This window comes from Micromesistius poutassou, assembly GCF_964030765.1.
Source record: "Micromesistius poutassou genome assembly, chromosome: 5".
NCBI lineage: Eukaryota > Metazoa > Chordata > Actinopteri > Gadiformes > Gadidae > Micromesistius > Micromesistius poutassou.
The window spans coordinates 7,325,443-7,346,907 of record NC_140275.1 but is presented as its reverse complement, the minus strand read 5'-3'; the positions used below and the strand labels follow the sequence as shown (position 1 = coordinate 7,346,907).

The following is a 21,465-nucleotide window of genomic DNA, read 5'->3' as shown; positions in this document are numbered from 1 at the left end:
CAGCCCTGCGAGCACAGAGGCCTGTTAACATCTTACCTCGACGGCCGTCTAGATTGGCTTTTTAATGTGAGTGCAACTCCTAAAGTAGCATAGGGCAAACATGGCAAGAAATGTTACCCTGTTACATGGGCAGAGATTCCACTTCTACTGTTGGCTACTTGGTTCATCTGGTTTAGTTTGAACTGGTTTAATTGGGTTCTGGTATCTGGTTTTAAAGTGTTGCTGAGGTTGGTCTCTAACATAATACCCAAAGGGTTTTATATCCAGGTCCAGGCTGCAGGTCCGTAAATCAGGGATTCTTCCTCTGAATTCCCTTCTCCCCCTCCTCTTCCTCCTCCTCCCTCCGCCTCGTCCTTCACTCCCTGGAGTAGAAGGAGATGAATTGTAGCTGTTGGAGTATTGACCTTCTCTGGTTCTATGCAGGCAGTTAGCCACAAAGGGCTAATCAATATCAGCCTCTATAGCTAATTGATAACCATATGTTTGAGATTCCTTGGACTTATCTTCTCTTCCTCCTTCATCATGGTCTTGGCTGAGGCATTGACACAAACTACACAAATTTTACACATACCTGACACACACTCTCCCCTGATCTCTGGTCTGTTCTGTGATCTCTGATCTGCTCTTTGATCTCTGATGTGATCTCTGGTCTGCTCTTTGACCTCTGGGCTGCGCTTTGATCTCTGGTCTGCTCTTTGATCTCTGATGTGATCTCTGGTCTGCTCTTTGATCTCTGTCTGCACTTTGATCTCTGGTGTGCTCTTAGGTCTCTGGTTCCTGTGTGTCTGATCTCTTTCCTGAGTATTTGATTAGTTTCCTCTTGCATTTGAAGGGTTTCCTGTGTGTTTGATGTCTCTCTCCCGTTTCTCTCCAGACGGCGACATCGTGGCGAGGCCCGGCCTGTGAGACGTGCTCATGCTATGGTGACATCACCGTCTGCCTGCCCCCCCGCTGCCCCGACCCCCGCTGTGACTACCACAAGGTGAGCTGGGTTAGTGAGTTGGCTGGTGAGTTGATTGGTTAGTTGGTAAGTAAGGTAGTTAGTAAGTTAATAAGGTAGTTAGTTAGTAAGTTAGCAAGATAGTTAGCAAGGTAGTTATTTAGTTAGTCAGTTACCTTTTATGATAGGTTAGGGTTAGGGTTATAATTCAGGTATGAATCGTGATTCAGGTCACGATCACCTGACCTTGTGATGTCCTTCACTGCGTTACTTAATTCCAATTGGCTGACACTAATCAGTCACTCATTATTAACCCCGGTCATGGACTTAAGCGTATGCAAAGACGTGTTGTCCTCCCAGAGGTGAGCAACTCTTTCTAGTCACTGATTGGTTTTGTTGGTTCATGTACATTTGGGGTCGGAAAAACTATAGTGCCCTCTTGTGTACACGTTTGAGTGACTTGGAAGTATAAATGCAAGCAGCTCTGCTCACTGCAGTGTATATTCAGCATCAGGCAGTGTCATTTTGTGAAGCGCTTTCACAAAGCAGGTACCTAACAAGGAAGCTCCTAAATAGGTATTGACGATATAGGAAGTATCCTAGCAATTCAGACACAGACATAGTATGGCTTTGCAATAAATTAACAATTAATAAAAAATGATTTACATTTAATAATTAATAAAAAATAATAATTGACAGTGTGTGTGTGTGTGTGTGTAGGGTGAACGGTTGAGGATCCCAGCTGATGGCTGCTGTCCCGAGTGTGTGTCAACGTCTCAAGACCTCTGCCAGCACCAAGGACTTACCTTTGGAGTAAAGCGCCTCCTCCACTCCTTATCTCTCCTCCTCTCCTCCTCCTCCCTGCTCCCCTCCTCCTTTCAGCCGTAACGTACCACCTTACCAACACTTCCAGTAGTCGCGTTTGTGTGTTTGTGTGTGTCTCCAGGACAACAGCCAGTGGAGCCCCTCCCCCTGTGAGGAGTGCGTGTGTTCCGGGGGTAGTGTGTCCTGCTCCCCCCTCCCCTGCCCTCCCCTCCTCTGCCCCCCCAACCAGACCCTCCGCACCTTAGCAGGACAATGCTGCCCGGTCTGTGTCCGCACTGGAGGTAGGTGGGGAAGTGTGTATGGGTTTGTGTGTATGGGTGTTTTATTGTGTGTGTTTTTGTGTATAGCTTATATTTTTCTGTGTATGTGCATGGGTAGTAATTTGTGCTTTTAATGCAGTAATTTGTGTATTTATATGTTTGTATGTGTGTGGTTTAATGTGTGTGTGTGTGTGTGTGTGGGGGGCGTACTAATTTGCGCATGTGTATTGATATGTGTGTGTGTGTGTGTGTGTGTGTAGCCTCCTGCTCAGTGCAGGGTGAGCTCTTCAACCATGGAGACGTGTGGAGCTCCACTCCCTGCTCCAGGTGTGTCTGTCAGGACGGTGACATTGCCTGCTCTGCTGCCGAGTGCCAGCCGGTGACCTGCCAGCCCGTACGTACATCCAGTCATATACACAAAATTCATTAAGGGGGAACCCTAAAAATGTCCACCATTAGTAGCCCAAACACTGTTATATACAAGTAGAATTTTTGCCAACTGAACAAAGGAATTTTGGGGTTTGCTTACTTACTTACCCTAGAACGGAAAACCAAACCCTAAAACAACTTCACAAAGTTTTAAAAGGTTGATATCATGCTTTTTTGACTTTTCCCTTTGCTTTAGACTATTATATGACATACGTATACATGTTTTACGTCTGCTGAGCCAGGGGAAGTAAGTGTGTGAAACAGCTTGTTTGCGCTCAAACTTTACTTCCATAATAGTGTGACGTCAGACTGTGCAGACTGTGCAGTATTCTAGTAGTACCCCCAAATGCAATATTAACCCTAAAAAAGCATGATATGGGATCTTTAAAAATGACAGGCTGCAGACGGTGGGATTGAATCCATGACCTGTGTTTGTCTCTCAGGAGCAGAACCTGGTGATCCCTGCTGGGGGCTGCTGTCCTCAGTGTGTCTCTGACCCCTGTCTGTCTGGAGGAGAACAACACCAGGTACCTCCCCTGCTCCTCCTGCTCCTCTTGCTCCCCATATTTCTCCTACTCCTCTCCCTCTCCTCACACTCCTCCTCCTGTCCTCACCCAACTCCTCCTCTTCCTCTCCTCCTCATCTTCTGCTCCCCTCCTCCTCTCCTCTTCTCCTCCTTACATCAAAATCCGAATCCGAATCAGCTTTATTGGCCAAGTATGCACGCATACAATGAATTTGACTCCAGTAGGGTGGACACTCTCTCAGACAGTAGACAATAGACATACAACAAACAAACAAAACAAACATACACATACATACGCACACAGTATAGAAATTTTCCACACAGGGAAGATATATGCTGCGTGCCATGGGACACAGCACAAGTAGCAGGTAGGTCCTCATCCTCATCCTCATCCGCTTATCCGGGGTCGGGTCGTGGGGGCAGCAGCTCAAGCAGGGGGCCCCAGACTTCCCTTTCCCGGGCCACATTGACCAGCTCTGACAGGGGGGATCCCAAGGCGTTCCCAGGCCAGTGTTGAGATATAATCTCTCCACCTAGTCCTGGGTCTTCTCCGGGGTCTCCTCCCCACTGGTCGTGCCTGGAACACCTCCCAAGGGAGGCGTCCAGTGGGCATCCTTACCAGATGCCCGACCCACTTCAACTGACTCCTTTCTAAGCAGGGTGCAGCGGCTCTAATCCGAGTTCCTCCTGGATGACTGAACTTCTCACCCTATCCCTAAAGGAGAAGCCAGCCACGCTCCTGAGAAAACTCATCTCGGCCGCTTGTATCCGTGATCTCATCCTTCCGGTCATTACCCATCCCTCATTACCATAGGTGAGGATAGGAATGAAGATCGACCGGTAGGTCGAGAGCTTTGCCTTGCAGCTCAGCTCTCTTTTCATCACAACGGTGCGGTTAAGCGAACGCAATAACCCCCGCTGCTCCGATTCTCCAGCCAATCTCACGCTCCATCGTACCCTCATTCGCGAACAAGACCCCGAGGTACTTGAACTCCTTCACTTGGGCTAAGGACTCATTTCCTACCCGGAGAAGGCAATCCACCGGTTTCCTGCTAAGAGTCATGGCCTCAGATTTAGTGGTGCTGATCCTCATCCCAGCCGCTTCACACTCGGCTGCCAGCCAATCCAGTGAGTGCTGAAGGTCACAGGCCGATGATGCCATCAGGACCACATCATCTGCAAAGAGCAGTGTTGAGATCCTCAGCTCACCGAACTGCAACCCCTCCCCACCATGACTACGCATCGATATCCTGTCCATGTATATCACAAACAGGATTGGTGACATAGCGCAGCCCTGGCGGACGCAGCTCTCGCGGACACAGCTCTTGCGGACACAGCTCTCGCTTTGGGAGTACAGAGATTGGATGGCCCTGAGGAGTGAACCCCTTACCCCATACTCCCGCAGCACCTCCCACAGTTTCTCCCGGGGGACCTGGTCATATGCCTTCGCCAAATCCACAAAACACATGTAGACCGGATGGGCATACTCCCAGGCCCCCTCCAGGATCCTTGCGAGAGCTGATCCGTAGTTCCACGTCCAGGGTGGAAACCGCATTGTTCCTCTTCAATCTGAGGTTTGACAATCGGCCGAACCCTCCTTTCCAGCACCTTAGAGTAGACTTTCCCAGGGAGGCTGAGAAGTGTGATACCCCAGTAATTGGCACACACTCTCTGGTCCCCCTTTTTGAACAGGGGAACCACCACCCTGGTTTGCCACTCCTTTGGCACTGTACCAGACTCCCACACAATTTTGAAAAGCGTGTCAACCATGACAGCCCCTCAACACCCAGAGCTTTTAGCATTTCTGGCTGGATCTCATCAATCCCTGGGGCTTTGCCACTGCGGAGATGTTTAACTACCTCAGTGACTTCCACCAGGGAAATTGACGATGAACCACCATCAACCTCGAGCTCTGCCTCCATCATAGAGGGCGTGTTAGTCAGATTCAGGAGTTCCTCAAAGTGTTCCTTCCAACGTTCGACTACCTCCTCAGTCGAGGTCAACAGAGTCCCACCCTTACTGTACACGGCTTGGATGTTTCGCCGTTTCCCCCTTCTGAGGTGTCGGATGGTCTTCCAGAAACACTTTGGTGCCGACCGAAAGTCCTTCTCCATGTCCTCTCCGAACTTCTCCCACACCCGCTGCTTAGCCTCCGACACGGCAGCGGCCTTCCGGGCCAGCGGCCCGGAAGGCCTCCTTCTTCAGTCTGACGGCTTCCTTGACCACCGGTGTCCACCACGGTGTCCGAGGGTTACCACCCCTTGAGGAACCTAAGACCCTGAGGCCACAGCTCACCGCCGTAGCTTCAGCAATGGAGGCTTTGAACACCGCCCACTCCGGCTCAATGCCCCCAACCTCCACAGGAATGCTAGAAAAGCTCCGCCGGAGGTGTGAGTTGAAGATCTCTAGGACGGGGGCCTCCTCCAGACGTTCCCAATTCACCCGCACTACCCGTTTGGGCTTACCAGGTCTGTCCAGAATCTTCCCCCATTCCCTGATCCAACTCACCACCAGATGGTGGTCGGTTGACAGTTCCGCCCCTCTCCTCACCCGAGTGTCCAAAACATAAGATCACAAAATCAATCATCGATCTTCGGCCTAGGGTACTCTGGTACCAGGTACACTTATGAGCACCCTTATGTTCAAACATGGTGTTCGTTATGGATAATCCATGACTAGCAGAGAAGTCCAGTAACAAACGACCACTCGGGTTTAGATCATCCTCTCCACCACGCCTCTCCAGGTGTCTCCATCGTTGCCCACGTGGGCGTTGAAGTCTCCCAGCAGAACTACGGAGTCCCCTACCGGAGCCCCATACAGGACTCCATTCAGGGTCTCCAAGAAGGCCGAGTACTCTGAACTGCTGTTCAGTGCATACGCACAAACAACAGTCAGAGTTTTCCCCCCCACCACCCTTAGGCGTAGGGAGGCGACCCTCTCGTCCACCGGGGTAAACTCCAACACCGCGGCGCTCAGCCGGGGATTTATGTGTCCTCGTCGCTAGTCCCACGCGGTGCCATGTCGGCACCAAGCGTTCAATGTGTGAATAAGTTATAGTTATAATCACAATTTGCTGTAAAGCACCTTTTTCCCATGTGGGAACATTATTGTTGTTATTTTTACTTTTGTGCGTTGATGGTTGGTGATGGTTGTTTTCACGTTTTTAGATTAGGTTGGTGCAGAGTAGTTAGAAGTCCCGGCTGACTCACTTTATTTCTGGTCGGGAGTAGGACAGTTTGGGTCCCCCAGAATTAGGGTTAGTTAGGGTTTTCTTTCTGTTTTGTTATCTTTCCTTTCGTTGATTTAATAACCATCCCGCCATATGTACCAACCAGTGTCTCTGAAAATAAAACGTCTGCTTCACAACGCAAGCCCTGATCTCCAGCCTGTGTGTTACTCGGTCCGGGGTATGACCAAAGTTCGTTTCGTAACATAATGGGGGCTCGTCCAGGACCTCGTTATGTCGTTTCGTAACACCAGTGATGGTGGGTTTCTTGGGGACAGGGATGATTGTGGAGCTTTTGAAGCATGAGGGGACTTCACACAGCTCCAGGGATCTGTTGAATATCCGTGTGTATACTGGCGCTAACTGTGAAGCACAGGCCTTAAGGCAGGATGGTGAGACTCTATCGAGACCGGCAGCTTTGCATGTGTTTTGTTTTAGAAATAGGCGACGCACCTCTTCCTCACATATGACGAGGGGGGGGATGGGAGTAGGAGGACAAGGGGGGTAAGGTGGGGAAGTGGCGGGGGCAGTAGGAGGGGGAGGAGAGGAAGCCAGGGGGGAGATGGAGGTGGCAGGTTGCTCGGGGGAGGGGGGCGTGAATGAGTCTTTTTCGAACCGACAGTAAAAAGTGTTAAGGTCGTTAACCAGACAGGGATTAGCCTCTGCAGTGGGGGAGGGTTTCTTGTAGTTAGTGATGGACTAGAAACCTCTCCACAGAGAGGGCCTGTCTCCCTGAAACTGGTTTTTCAACTTTTCAGAGTAGCTTTTCTTGGCCAATCTGATTTCTTTGTTCAGTGAATTTCTGAGTTCCTTGAATAGAGTCCTATCCCCACTTCCGAAGGCGTCCTCTTTAGCCTGACGAAGTTGTCGGAGTTTAGAATTGAACCAGGGTTTGTTATTGTTGTAAATGCAGAAAGTTTTGGTTGGCATACACATTTCTTCACAGAAACTGACTGAAGAGTTCACAGAGTCCCAGGCTTCATCCTGATTGTCTAAAGCGGTTTCCAGTAAATTCCAGTCAGTGCATTCAAAGCAGTCCTGCAGTACCACTTTGGCTTCTCTTGTCCATTTCGGGACGGTTTTGGTGACAGGCTTTGCAGATTTAAGCTTCTGTTTGTAGTTGGGAATGAGGTGTATCACGCAGTGATCGGATAGACCAAGGGCTGCCCGTGCAATAGAGCAATAAGCTCCTTTCAGTACAGTGTAGCAGGGATCTAATATGTTGTTTTCCCTTGTAGGACAGTTGACGTGCTGTTTGAATTTTGGCAGTTCGTGATTTAGGTGAGCCTTGTTAAAGTCCCCCATGATAATGAGCAGAGAGTTCGGGTGTTTTTGTTCTAAAAAGCTTACTTGATCGGCAAGGGTTTGAAGAGCATCATCGGACCGCATCAGCCCTCGTGTGCTGAAGTCCTCGCATGCCGGCCAGCTCTGTGGAGTTCTCCAGCACCTCTTTAACCTGAGCCTCCACCTTCAGAGAGTGCCAGTGCTCTGGAAAACATCCTGCCTTGTTCCAGTGCCCAAAAAAGGACATCCTGTGGCACTGGATGACTTCAGGCCAATTGCGCTGACCTCTCACATCATGAAGGTTATGGAGAGGCTGGTTCTAGCACACCTCAGACCCCTAGTGTGCCCATTACAGGACCCCCTACAATTTGCATATCAGCCCCATGTTGGGGGCTGATAGACTTTAAGTACCGCAGTGAGTCTTGTCATCTACAGAAATTCTCTGATGACACGGCCATTGTGGGGCGTGTAGAGGGTGGAAGGGAGTACAGGGACCTTGTCTGCAATTTTGTTAAATGGTGTGAGGAGAATCGCCTGCAGCTGAACGTTGCGAAGACAAAAGAGATGGTGGTGGACTTCAGGAGGAACAAGCCCCCGCCTATTCCTGTCTGCATCAGTGGGTCAGACGTTGACATTGTGGACTCTTACAAATACCTGGGTGTGGTGCTGGACAATAAACTGGAGTGGACCACAAACACAGAGGCAGTCTACAAGAAGGGCCTGAGCCGGCTTTACTTCCTGAGGAGGCTCAGGTCCTTTAATGTCTGCAACCTGATGCTCCAGCTGTTCTACGAGTCTGTTGTTGCGAGCACCATCTTCTTCGCTGTGGTGTCCTCAAAGTCAAAAGTCAAAGTGTCAAAGTGTCTTTATTTGTCCCAACAGGGAAAATTGATTTGCAGCCGGGAAGATCCACACATTCAAACACATACACAAATAGACAACACCAAATAACATGTAACATATAACGTATCATCATGGGCAGATTAAAGGGACCTACTGCAAGATAAGATATGATTCAAAATGCCAATAATGTACACTGTACAAACAAATAAATAATAAATAAACAGCAGGGGCCTAAAGTGCAAATACAACAGGTTACAACAGCCATAAACAGTCTGTATATACATACAATTAATTATCTACTGTTTAGCAATTGAATGGCCGTGGGGACAAAGGAAACCTTAAATCTCTTGGTGCGAAGAGCAGGCACCTTCCACCGACGGCCTGAGGGCAACAATATAAACTCAGACTGGAGGGGGTGATCCACACACTCCCGAATCAAGGGAGCCTTCCTAAGAACTTGCCTGCTATACATATCAGTAAGCTGCATTTGACTCCTCCCTGTAACCTTACTGGCCACTTTAACAAGGTTGGCGAGCCTGTTTTTATTGGCCAGAGTCAGGTTTCCATACCAGGCAACCACACAGAACATAAGAACAGATTCAATGAAGCTTCTATAAAAGAGGGTCATCATCTCCGAACAGACATTAAAAGAATACATTTTTCTCAGAAAATAAAGCCGTTGCTGTACTTTCTTTGTTGTGGAGGCAACATGAGCGTCAAAACACAATTTATTGTCAACGACCACTCCCAAATATTTATAGCTGTCCACCAGCTCAATCTCTGCACCTTTAATGCTGGTTAATGCAGGACAAGGTTTGGACTTCCTAAAACTGATAATCATGTCCTTCGTCTTTGACACATTAATATGAAGAAAGGATTTATCACACCATGATACAAAATCATTTATGACGGACCCATGCAACAGCTGATCCTCCTCCTGGTCCTGGGGTGCAGGCATCAAAGTGAAGGACGCAAACAGACTAAATAAACTTATTAAAAAGGCAGGTCTGTTGTTGGCTCTAAGCTTGTCACCCTGGAGGAGGTGGCGGAGGACAGGATGCTGGGAAAACTGCTGGCGATTATGGACAATGTCTCTCACCCCCTCCACGTAACTCTGGACAAGCTTAAGAGCAGCTTCAGCAGCAGACTCATTCAACCCCGCTGCCTTAAAGAATGATACAGGAAATCATTCCTACCTGGTGCCATTAGACTGTACAACGCTTCTCAGCAACGCCCACGCAATACACACAAATCATTTTAATTGAGATCTTATCACTGTGAATAAAACTGCACCTTATCTCTCCTTATCTTGCACCTTATCAGTATTTAATATTATTTACTATTATCCTGGAACTGCTAAGCATCTTATTGTTATTAGCTGGAAACTCCGAAGTCTCCTGCTCCGAAGCAGTAAAAACCAAGTCCTTATGGCCTCCAAAGGAGAGCAGCAAGGTTTGACCGTGGAGGATTTGGAGGAAGCGGAGAAGGCGATACTTTGCTATGAACAGCAGCGCTACTTCGATTCAGAGCTAGCACTCTTGAGAATGGGAAAAACCAGTCAAAACTACCAGTTCGGTATGGAAACTGGATCCAATCATTGATGATGGCATCCTGAGAGTTGGAGGCAGGATACGTCAAACATCCATGCCAGTGAGTCTGAAGAATCCGATCATCCTGCCCAAAAACTCACGCGTATCCAAACTGATCCTGCACGACATCCATCAACAAGTTGGACATGCAGGAAGAAATCATATGCTCTCAAAGCTCAGACAGGGATTCTGGCTACCATGTGCTAACTCAGCCGCGAGAAGTATAATAAGATCTTGTGTCTTTTGCAGAAGAATGCAGGCTAAGGTTGGAGAACAAAAAATGGCAGACTTGCCAGTGGATCGAATTACCCCAGACCTACCACCTTTCTCACACGTGGGTATAGACTACTTTGGTCCTATAGAGGTAAAACGAGGCAGATCTCACGTGAAGAGATGGGGGGTGATCTTCACCTGTCTAGCAAGCCGAGCCATCCACCTGGAGGTGGCGAGCATGTTAAACACAGATTCCTGCATTAATGCTATTCGGCGATTCCTATGTCGGAGAGGACCAGTGCTCACCATCAGGACAGATTGCGGCACAAACTTCATGTGTGCCAAAAAGGAACTGGAGATGGCTGCATCCCAAATGGACCATCAAAAGATTCAGGATGCTCTACTGACCACTCATGTCCAGTGGCTATTCAATCCTCCTTTTGCTGCTCACTTCGGAGGCGTGTGGGAGAGACTGATTAGACTAGTGAAAAAGGTACTTCTCTCAGTGCTAAAACAACAGACATTGGATGATGACATGTTACAGACAGCCTTTTGTGAGGTTGAAACCATTCTGAATGACCGACCTATTACAACTGCATCTGGTGATCCAAATGACCTTGAGCCACTCACCCCAAACCACCTGCTACAGCTGAATAGCAAACCACTTTTGCCACCTGGACTCTTCAAGAACGATGATTTGTATGCCAGAAAGCGATGGAAGCAGGTACAATACCTGGCAAATCTTTTCTGGAAAAGATGGACTACAGAGTACCTCACTCTGATGCAGGAGAGACAAAAGTGGGCTCACATCAAAAGAAATTTCAAAGAGAATGACATCGTAGTCATAGTGGACCCGACAGCTCCAAGGAATTCCTGGCCCATGGGCCGGGTGATGAAGACTCTGCCAGGGGACAAAGGTCTTGTTCGCAGTGTCCTGGTAAAGACCAAAGCCAACACGCTGCTTAGGCCCATCGACAAGCTTTGTTTGGTCCTGGAATCTGAAAACTCAGCTTAAGTCTGGCAGTGCCTGGCTCAAGTCTTCGATTAGCACGCTTTCATGTACTGACAAACCTACACACTTGGAATTGCGTGCCCATACACCAGTACATACCTCTGCATGGACTTTTCATCTTCGCAGCACATTCACACTCCCCAACTTGCATATACATATACTCATTCATTTCTCGCACCACATATACACTCATGAGACTCTATGGACAATGCAAACCCACACTATGGCCTTTGGGGGGGAATACTTGGGAGCACGGATTCAAACTTCAAAAAAAAAAAAAAAACTACTGTATGTAAAAAAAAAGGAAAAAAGTAAAATCTATGTATCATAATGTATTGTCTTAAAATGTATTGACATCTCTGAATGGATGACTATCGACAACTGATGTTGCATCAGCTCAAGTTTTTGAATATGCATTATGGCTTCTTTGTGTATTATTTATAATTGTCTTGTGGTAACATTGACAATTAGGGGCCAGTGTAGAAGCCATAATTAACACATTTTGCATTTTGTCTTGGAAAACTTTGGTTGCTTTCTGGGTCTTTATTATTTGTGGATTGTTTGATGTGATTTGATGGCGTCTGACGTTGGGACGTTTGTACGCCCTTACCTTGTATCTACCTGTAGGCGTGGTGGCGTGGCCACGCCCTCTGATCCTGGCGTGCCTCGGTGGCGTGGCTGTCTGGACTTATTTATTGGTCCATTGACTGAGAGCCAGGGGCAGGTTAAATGGCGGAGAAGGAATAGTTTTTCGATCGCACAAGCTTTACGTATTCCTGAAACATTTGTATATCATTTCTTTTTGCATCCTATCATCCTTCAATTGCAAACACTGAAAGTCAACCAGATTGTCAGAATAAATAATCAAACTGGAATTCCACTCTCCGTGTGTACTTACCTGGAATGTGTGTCAGTAACCCTCTGCCTCAAACCTGATGGCGAAACTTTAGCCATATCATATAGTGTATAGTGTTTGCATATTGTGTATTGTACTGTTTTTAATATCAATATTTGCCCTTACCTCGTGATTGTATTTTTGTATTTGGATTGTATTGCATATGGCATGCGGGGGAATGTACGCTCCAGCCAGGATGAATGAGGAGACTTCTCGCGGGAAATAGAAGGGTTTGCAGTTCAGAAAAATGTATTCCAAGTTTGGGCTGCAGTGTTTGTTGAGAACTGTGACATCCTTGCACCAGCTTTCGTTAATGTAGAAGCAAATTCCTCCGCCTTTCGTTTTCCCAGATAGTTCCATTACTCGGTCAGCGCGGTGTAATCCGTGGCCTGGTAGAATTAATCCATTGTCGGGAATAGATTCATTCAGCCAGGACTCCGTAAAACAAAGGGCAGATGAGCGTGCAAAGTCCCTGTTCGTCTTGTTTAGGAGAAGCAACTCATCCATTTTATTGGGGAGCGAGCGAACGTTCGCTAGATGTATGGAAGGAAGGGGAGTACGAAAGCCTTGCCGTCTGAGTTTAACCAGCGCGCCGGCTCTCTTTCCTCTCCTGAGTGTCCGTCTCCAAGTCTGCGTCGATCGACAAAATTTGGTGAAATTTCCTTTGGAGTATGATGTCCGATGGATAATGAAAGTCCAGTTTGCATGGCTGAATTTCACGAAAAAACACACAAATAACACAACAATGAGAGAGCTCCGTACCGAGGCAGCCATCTCCGGCGCCATCACTGTGTGTGTCATTGAGTTGTGTGTGTGTGTGGGTGTGTGTGTGTGTGTGTGTGTGTGTGTGTGTGCTTTTCAGCATGGAGAGCAGTGGCAGAAGGACTCGTGCACCACCTGTGTGTGTGACCGCGGACAGTCTCGCTGTCACACACACACCTGCCCAGACATCACTTGTCCCAAGGTACCAACACACACACACACACACACACACACACACACACACACACACACACACACACACAATTCTAGTTGGTTCTAGTTGTTCTGATGGTTCTAGTCCTGGTCTAATCTCAGGTTCTGATGGTTGTAGTCCTGGTCTGTTAGTCTCAAGTTCTGATGGTTCTAGTCCTGGTCTGTTGTACTCTCAGGTTGTGATGGTTGTAGTCCTGGTCTAGTCTCAGGTTCTCATGGTTCTAGTCCTGGTCTGTTGTACTCTCAGGCCCTGGCGGGCCACACAGTGTCATCCATTGACATGCATTTTATTATACTGTATCGTTTTATTAAAATATTAAACATTATATTGCTGGTTCTAGTTCTGGTTGTGTTCCAGGGTGAGTTAAAGTCTGAAGGTTCTAGTTCTGGTTGTGTTCCAGGGTGAGTCTAAAGTGCAGCGGGCAGGCCAGTGCTGTGAGGAATGCGTGGCGACCAGGGGCTCCTGTCTCTATGACGGCAAACTGCGTTACCATGGAGACATGTGGAACGGGACGGGCTGCGAATTTTGCTCCTGCGAGCGAGGTCAGGTGGTCTGCAGGAACGCAGAATGTGGCCGCCTGACCTGCCAGCAGGTAAATACAGCTCCCATGATGCCTTGCTTAATTAGCTTAGAGATGGTTAAGTTTATGAGGTATAGTTATGATGTGTTTTCTATTACTCCACAGGGACAGGAAGTGGTGCGCGTGAAGGGGAAGTGCTGTTCTCAATGTGTTTCCATGACAACCTCCTGTGTGTTCCAGAATCGTCCTCACCAGGTAAAGATTGTCTATTTGTCTAACCGTTTCCTGTGTGAATACTTAGCGTTATGATTGGTTAGGTTTAGGATTGGCTATGGTAAGTAAGGGTTAATTACCTTTACATTTAGTCGTTAAGACACTTTTTTCCAAAGCAACTTAAAAGTGAGGCTAAGAACATTCAAAGCAAGCAACCACAATTGTACTATAATGTAACCTATCTCAAAATAAGCTTTGGACAGAGTGCAGAGTAAGCATAAGTATCAGAGATACAAGATTAGTCCTTCTTTATGTTAGCAGTGAGGCCATCACTAACAAATTATACATGGACAAAGTACATGTCACAAGTCAAAGTGCCTTCTCAACAACCATTTCCAAATGTCTAAAGCACTTCAACAAATGTATAATTCAACAAAGCGCAATCTAGACTACTAGTGCAAGATAGTCACAAATCAGAGACTTTCACGAGTCAGCTCTGTAGATCCACCAACGAGGTGCAACACATGAAGAGAGACTGACCTGAGAGTCCAGAACATCTGGAGACATCTGGTGACAGACCTAGGGAGGAGGGAGAGATCCAGAGACCAAAGCTCTGTGAGATATGATCTCAAACAGAGAGGCCCACATGGAGACAGTGGAGGGTTGGTTGGGGTCAGTGAGTAGGGTTCAGGTTAGGGGTAACATCTGATCTCCCTGGTAGAATGGGGCTCGCTGGACAGAGGGAGCATGTCGGGAGTGTGAGTGTGAGGACGGCCAGGTGACATGCTACCTGCGCACCTGTCCTACCTGCCCATCCGGGACCTTGGCCCTGCCCCAGGAAGGACACTGCTGCCCCCAGTGCACCAATGGTCTGTTACCTGTGTGTGTGTGTGTGTGTGTGTGTGTGTGTTTTACCTGGCTGACACGCCTGTGGATCAATTATCATCAACATAACACAACAGGCGGTATCTTCTTTAATGAATGACCAATATGATCAAATTAATATAGTTACTATGGATGGAACGGTTAAAGAAAATTACTGTATATAGTCCTCCGATATCGAAAAGCGCTACCTGCTTATATTAACAAGCTGCCAAGGAAATATACTCCAGTTACCATATCTCATCTTATTTGGAAAAGCCCTAGTGCTGTGTTGTAATTTAATACAAATTTCCACAATCTACAAACCACCTTTTTAGTTGTATCATCATTTAAGGTACTCCCATACATACACAGCAGTGGGTTTTCATTGGAACTTAAGTTGGTCGTGGTTCCAACGAGAGCTCCAACACCAGCGCCGCCATACAGCTGTGCTATAACTTCCAGCACTGCTCAAAACCTTATTGTGCATCACACCCCCAGTCCTAAAGTCCACGCCACCCGACACGGCACTCCGTGGCTCGTTTGGTGTGTGACCCGCTTTACATACTCTGGTGGGACCAAGTCAGACTCAGACCGAGAGTGGATCTGGAAGCCACTGACTTCCTCCATACACAAACGATGTGATATTGCAGTTTTGCTTTTTGAAGCGTTATTCCAAAAAAACATGTGTTTTAACCAATTAGACCTTTTCAGAAATGAAATAGAATACATATATAAATGTTTATAAATATATATAGAATTCATGGGCACTGAAAACGTACCATACCAAACGTACCGGTCCAATTCGAAAACCGTAACCCCAAAACTGTGATATGAACCAAACCTTGAGTTTGGTAATCCATTCCACCCCTAATAAATAATATAAATTAATGTTTATTCACACATTTCAGTGCTGTGGTTTTCTAAGGGCCTTGTGTGGCTGACATTCCATGTGACAGTTGGTCTCAGTAGCCAATCAGGATTCTGCAATCAGTCTCACCTCTCTCTCTGTCCCTCCACTGCTCTCTCTATCCCCTCAGTCTCCCCCCCCCCCTCTTAACCTCTCACTCTATGCCCCCTCTCTGGAGGGGGGGATTCTTTTTGGATTCTATACATTAAGCCCACAGTGATGAAGGGTGTTTTCTGTGTGTTTGTAGTTCAGTGTCATGGCGACTGTGTGTCGTGCTTGGGGGGTGCTGACCTCTGCCTGACCTGCCACAACCCCGATGCTCTCGTCCACCTCGGCCGCTGCTTGACAGTCTGTCCCCATGGTTACCGACCAGACGGACACACCTGCACAGGTAGAGGTCCTTTGATCACCCTGGTTAAACCATGATAAATCTGTAGCTGGTCACCATAGATACATCCTCTAGTAACCATATATACAGCCCCTGGTAACCATAGAGACAGCCCCTTGTAACCATAGTAACAGCCATCTCTATCTAACCAGTTGGTGTGGTCTCCCCCCCCCCAGCCTGTCAGCCGTCTTGTGCGTCCTGCAGCGAGGCGTGGGGATGTGACTCCTGCACAGCCTCTCTACTGCTCACCGCTGATAGGGGGCGCTGTGTCCCCTCCTGTCCCCCCGGGTCGTACCAACACCTCCACACACACTGCCGTGGTGAGACCCCCCATATCTATGTGTCTCGCTTTCTCTGTCTCTCTGTCTCTCTGTGTCTCTCTCTCTCTTTCTCTTTCCTGCTTTAATCTCTATCTCTCTATCTTTCTCTCTCGCTCTCGCTCTCACTCTCTCTCTCTCTCTCTGTCTCTTTCTCTTTCCCGCTTTAATCTCTCTCACTCTCTCTCTCTCTCCCTCCTTCTTTCATTGCTTGTTTGTTTTTCACTTATCCATTCATTCATCATTCATTCCTTTGTGTAGTATATAGAGCAGTGTTTCTCAAATGGTGGTATGCATACGCATGCCCCTAGGGGCACTGGGAACAGTTGCAATGGGCATTCAGAAAATGTTCTAAAACAATATTTACACTTTCCAAATTCAGATCATCGTAATTACTGATGTGAATTGCTGTTTTGTGCTGGTGAAAGTATCTTCGAGGGGGTGCACTAGTAAAAATAGATGGAAAACAACTGATAGATGTACAGTACAGGACATATATAGTATAGTACGATTTGTGCTATAGTCTGTGTATATAGTAGTAGTAGTAGTAGTAGTACTACTACTAGTAGTAGTAGTTATTTTTACTAACTAGCATATTTACATGGTGTTTTTTTATACAATGTTCATAAATATGCATGGTCCCTATGAAATAAACCAATAAATAAATAAAATAAATAAATATTGGGAGTGTATATCGATTTATTGTACAGATAGTCTGTATGTATATATATATATATATGTTTTTTATGAACCACGCTAAATTTCTCTGGGCTTTGGCTCCTTTAATATTTCATCAAATGGATGGGCAGAGTGTCTGCCCTCTTCCTGTCCCGTTCCTCTCTGGTTATAAACATGAGACAGAAGAATGTCTTACACACATACAATATTTTATTATGAATATTAGTCAGTGTGTCTTTATAAGCACTGTCTATAACTGCTGTCTGACTGTCTGTAAGTCTGTCAGGGTGTATATATGTACATCATTATTACATATTTAATCTCTCGACTGCTGTACCCCAGTGTTTCTGCTTTCTGGGGTGTTGTGTTGAAGCTACTAAAGGATGTATTAAAACCAATCTTACAGCTTCGGGTTTCCAAACAACACATAATCATCTCCTTAATCCTCTCCTCTCATCTCCTCTCATCTCCTCTCCTCTCTTTTTTTCCTCTCCTTTTCACCACTCTCCCCTCCCCTATCGGACAAGTTTCTGTGAATAAACCCCCATGACACACACACACACACACAAACACACACTCTGCTGCTCAGACATGCAGACGCTGACGACCACACACAGAGACACAACAAGAGGAGAGAGAGAAGAGAAGGGAGGCAGACAGAGGGAGAGACATAGAGAGAGAGATAGAGCAATAGAGCGCAAGAGATAGAGAGAGAGCCATAGCGAGAGAGAGCCATAGAGAGAGAGAGAGAGAGGGAGAGAGAGAGAGGGATAGAGAGAGAGTGATAGGAGAGCAAGAGAGATAGTGAGAGGGAGAGAGAGAGCGATATAGCAAAAGAGAAAGAGCAATAGAGAGAGAGAGAGACCCCCTGTGAGGCCATTTTGATAATGTAAATAATACAATTCTGCTTCTGTACCCCCAACAAACAACAAACACACACACACACAGCTTGCCACCCATCGTGTTCGGAGTGTGCCAGTGCTGGCCAGCAGGACTGCCTGGTCTGTTCTGACCCTGCTGCCTTGCTCAAGGACGGGGAGTGTGTGGCAGACTGTGGTGCCGGGTACTACAGCGAACAGGGTGTCTGTTCTGGTAAGTGTAATCCTCAACCTTTACATTCTCACCCAGAAGGTACACAGGGGATATATCCCCCTACCCTTGCAGTCTGTGCCTTGCTCTACCTACTGAGCTACACCGGGAATATAACCCCTAACCCTGCCAGTGTTACTGCCTTACTCTACATGGAATTTAACCAATTCCCCTGGTAGTTTGTGCTGTATGGCCCTGCCCATCAGGGGACGTAAAGTCTGGGCCAACGGTATTCCACACTACACGACGGTCTGACCATATTCCTGTGCTGCCTGTTGCCTTCTCTGAAAACTCGCTAGATCTCACGAGAGCGCGTCCACTCCATGACGGAATGAGGGTGGCAGGGTATATCTGTTTAATAGGGGCTGGATTTATCGACATATGCCTAATGAACGTCTAATTTCTACTCTAACGGACGTTTAAAGTATGGTTTCAAGCCAGCGTTTAAGCAGGTTTAGACAAAAGCACTTACAGTTGCTCCCGTAGTAACGCAGCAGTTTAAGCCATTTCAAATGACAAGGAAGAAAATCATGGTTTTAAAGTCTGATTGGGAACATTTTCATCTGACTCATTTGTTAAGAGGTTCTTCCAATTGGCTGTTGCCCCAATAATCGCTGAACTCAATCTTATTCCTTCAAAGGGAATAGAATCCCTAACCATGTGCTGGTGCCTTGCTCTACGCAGTATGTTTCACAGGGAATAGGACCCCCTGTGGAGAAAAGCAAAAACTGTACTTTATGAATTATATATTAACCAAACCAGCAGGCATCCATAAAACTTTATCTTGTCTTCCCGTTATCATGTGGAGCATTATTGAAACCAAACGAGATGTGGGTGCTTAATTGCTGGTGTTGAATCTGGGACAGCAGGTCGGAAGATTTATTGTAAACGCTGACGTCGGTGAAGGCTTGTTTTAGCTTGTTTCAGATTCCCCGCAGAGTTGATTTAGCCGAGGCTAAAGTGAGCCATCAGTGATCGCTAGCTTTACCAGACCAACATCAAACAATTACAAACCCCAGTGTTGTCTTTTAATGTCCATAAATGGTTAAGGTCCATAAATGGGAGTGCGTAGGCAAGGGCAAGCCTACCCTTCCAGGCGACAGTGATTTTTGTGGCGCATTGCCAAGTGATGAAGCACTAATCTCTGGGGGGGGGTAGCTCCTCTAGAACATAAGGGTGCCTGGATGGGTTTAAAGGGAAGAGGGAGGACATGAGGGGGGTGTTAAATGTCATTGCTCCCGGCGTCTCAGACTGGCTGGTCTGAGATGAGGACCTGTTTGAACACGCTCTTCGTTATGGAGCCATGTAGTTCTCTGTTATTCAGGCGTACGTGAACACACATACTTACACACACTTACATGCACACTGAACCACACACACACACACACACACACACACACACACATGTTTTACAGTCGTTATTTACTCATGTAATTATTATGTTTCCTGTCAGCTTGTGACCCCTCCTGCTCCTCCTGTTACCCTGACAACCCTGCATGCTTGAGCTGCCCGCCAAGCACTGCGCTGCATCATGGGAGATGCATCACACAGTGCCCTGACCACCATTACCTAGACCATGGAAGATGCAGAGGTATGACACGCAAACATTCACACACACACACACACACACACACACACACACACACACACACACACACATCATTTCTTCCTGTAACATCCATCAACATACATTTAGCTGCTAGCATTATAATAATAATGATTGTAACAATAAGATGTATGAAGTTGTTAAACAGAAATTATCTGGAAAATTCCAAAAGTCAGCTACTTGGCTGCCCACCTTAGCTCCAACAAGTGACGTGGACCCTCACACTGGTTCCTATGGGACCCAAGTTATTTTAAACCCTTAACAAATGTCCACTGGCATTGCCCATGTGTTTAATCTTGTGGTACTAGTGTTGCCTCTGTGTCTGCTGCCAATGCTGGTCCACATTGGATAATCTACGCTCGATTTAACGTGGTCTGTGCAGTCCCACCCCTGTTCATAGTATAGCCGTCTACACCTTTTGAGTGTCTCCGGAATAAGGGGGTTTTAACCCTGGAAAGGTTGTATCAGAGATTATAGTGGTGTGTGTGGCAAGCAAACACACGCAATGTCCCGGGACCCTATCTCTGTTGCTGTCTGTGTTTCCACAAAGTCTTTCTTGTACTCAATGACCTGTTCGTCTCCAAGAAATTATATTCTTGTTTTTTTAACTGAAAGTTGGCATAGTGATACTGAGTACTGTTACCTCCACAAACTTTGCCCTGCGGACTGTACTTTCAACAGCACTGTCACTGTACTCTCATCAGCACTGTCACTGTACTCTCATCAGCACTGTCACTGTACTCTCATCAGCACTGTCACTGTACTCTCATCAGCACTGTCACTGTACTCTTATCAGCACTGTCACTGTACTCTCATCATTACAGTCACTGTACTTTCAACTGCACACCAATATAAAGTTGGTAGGCCAACTCCCCCACTCCCTCGTGGAGCATGGGGCCTTTCCCCATCTCCCTCGTGGAGCACGGGCTGACTGGCAGAGGCATAGCTTGGCCTGGGCTGCACTCCAGTGCCTGGAGTCCATGGCAGCCTAGCCACAGGCAGTTGCCTATGCTGGCCTCCCTCGTCCTCCGCTGGGGTCCACTGCGCTGTTAGGGGCTGATGCTGGGGGGTGACTGTCCCCCACTGCTGCTGGTGACCCAGTGAGTCCTGGGACAGCCCTTCTGTGTCCAAAGCGGTTTGCAGAGGGCCCACATGGAGCTTCAGTGAGGCAGTGTCCGTTACGACATGCGGTGGTGATGGTGTGTGGTGACGGCTGGTTTAACCTGTGCACATTGTTGACTCAATGTGCAACAGGTGTGCAGCCTCACCCAGCCCCACATCCCCTCTCTGTGTTTTATTGTTTTATTGTTTCTCATGCTTGTGAAATATTGTTTGACCCTTGTCTGTGAATGGTGCTGTACACATAATTGTTACTTGAATTAAATACAATAATAAATGATGAAACTGCAGCTAGCATGGCATGGTTCTAGCCTGGTTCCTCCGTACTTCCGCTCAATTTTCATTTCACTTCAGTACTAGGTCTGGGAGTGCTGTATGTTCGAATGATTTCTTTTCCCTCAAGTTTGTCCCTCCAATCAGCGAACAGGAGGCGCGGCCTGAGAACAGTGACGTACAGGTCGTGCGCGAGTTTCAGTTGTAGTCAAACGAATACCAGGAAGCAGCAGGAAGACCATGGAGAAAGATGCTAACGAAGCTATTCGGTCTGTTGTGGAAACTCTGCCAAATATAGATAAATTAAAGCCAGATTTTTTTTTGTTGGTGGTCAAGATTGTTGTGGCGCTTCTTCCCATGGGATTCGGGAAAAGTTTAATTTTCCAGCTGGCTCCGTTAGTGGTGAAGGAGTTTGCTAAGCATGAAATACGTCACGACCAAACGTTAGCGATTGGTTAAGGCAGATCCGGAGT

General features: G+C 47.1%; 1 protein-coding gene across 1 annotated transcript in view; it reads left to right on the top strand.

Moving 5' to 3' along the window:
• fras1 (Fraser extracellular matrix complex subunit 1) overlaps positions 1 to 21,465 on the top strand; it is a 115,090-nt gene that overhangs the window by 37,813 nt on the left and 55,812 nt on the right. The window contains exons 3-15 of the mRNA XM_084468494.1: positions 875 to 982; positions 1,661 to 1,753; positions 1,887 to 2,046; positions 2,286 to 2,419; positions 2,898 to 2,981; positions 12,905 to 13,006; positions 13,419 to 13,610; positions 13,704 to 13,793; positions 14,473 to 14,620; positions 15,770 to 15,913; positions 16,087 to 16,230; positions 17,854 to 17,997; positions 19,448 to 19,585. Coding sequence (XP_084324620.1) covers positions 875 to 982; positions 1,661 to 1,753; positions 1,887 to 2,046; positions 2,286 to 2,419; positions 2,898 to 2,981; positions 12,905 to 13,006; positions 13,419 to 13,610; positions 13,704 to 13,793; positions 14,473 to 14,620; positions 15,770 to 15,913; positions 16,087 to 16,230; positions 17,854 to 17,997; positions 19,448 to 19,585 — 1,681 coding nt within the window. The remainder of the gene's footprint in view (positions 1 to 874; positions 983 to 1,660; positions 1,754 to 1,886; positions 2,047 to 2,285; positions 2,420 to 2,897; positions 2,982 to 12,904; positions 13,007 to 13,418; positions 13,611 to 13,703; positions 13,794 to 14,472; positions 14,621 to 15,769; positions 15,914 to 16,086; positions 16,231 to 17,853; positions 17,998 to 19,447; positions 19,586 to 21,465) is intronic.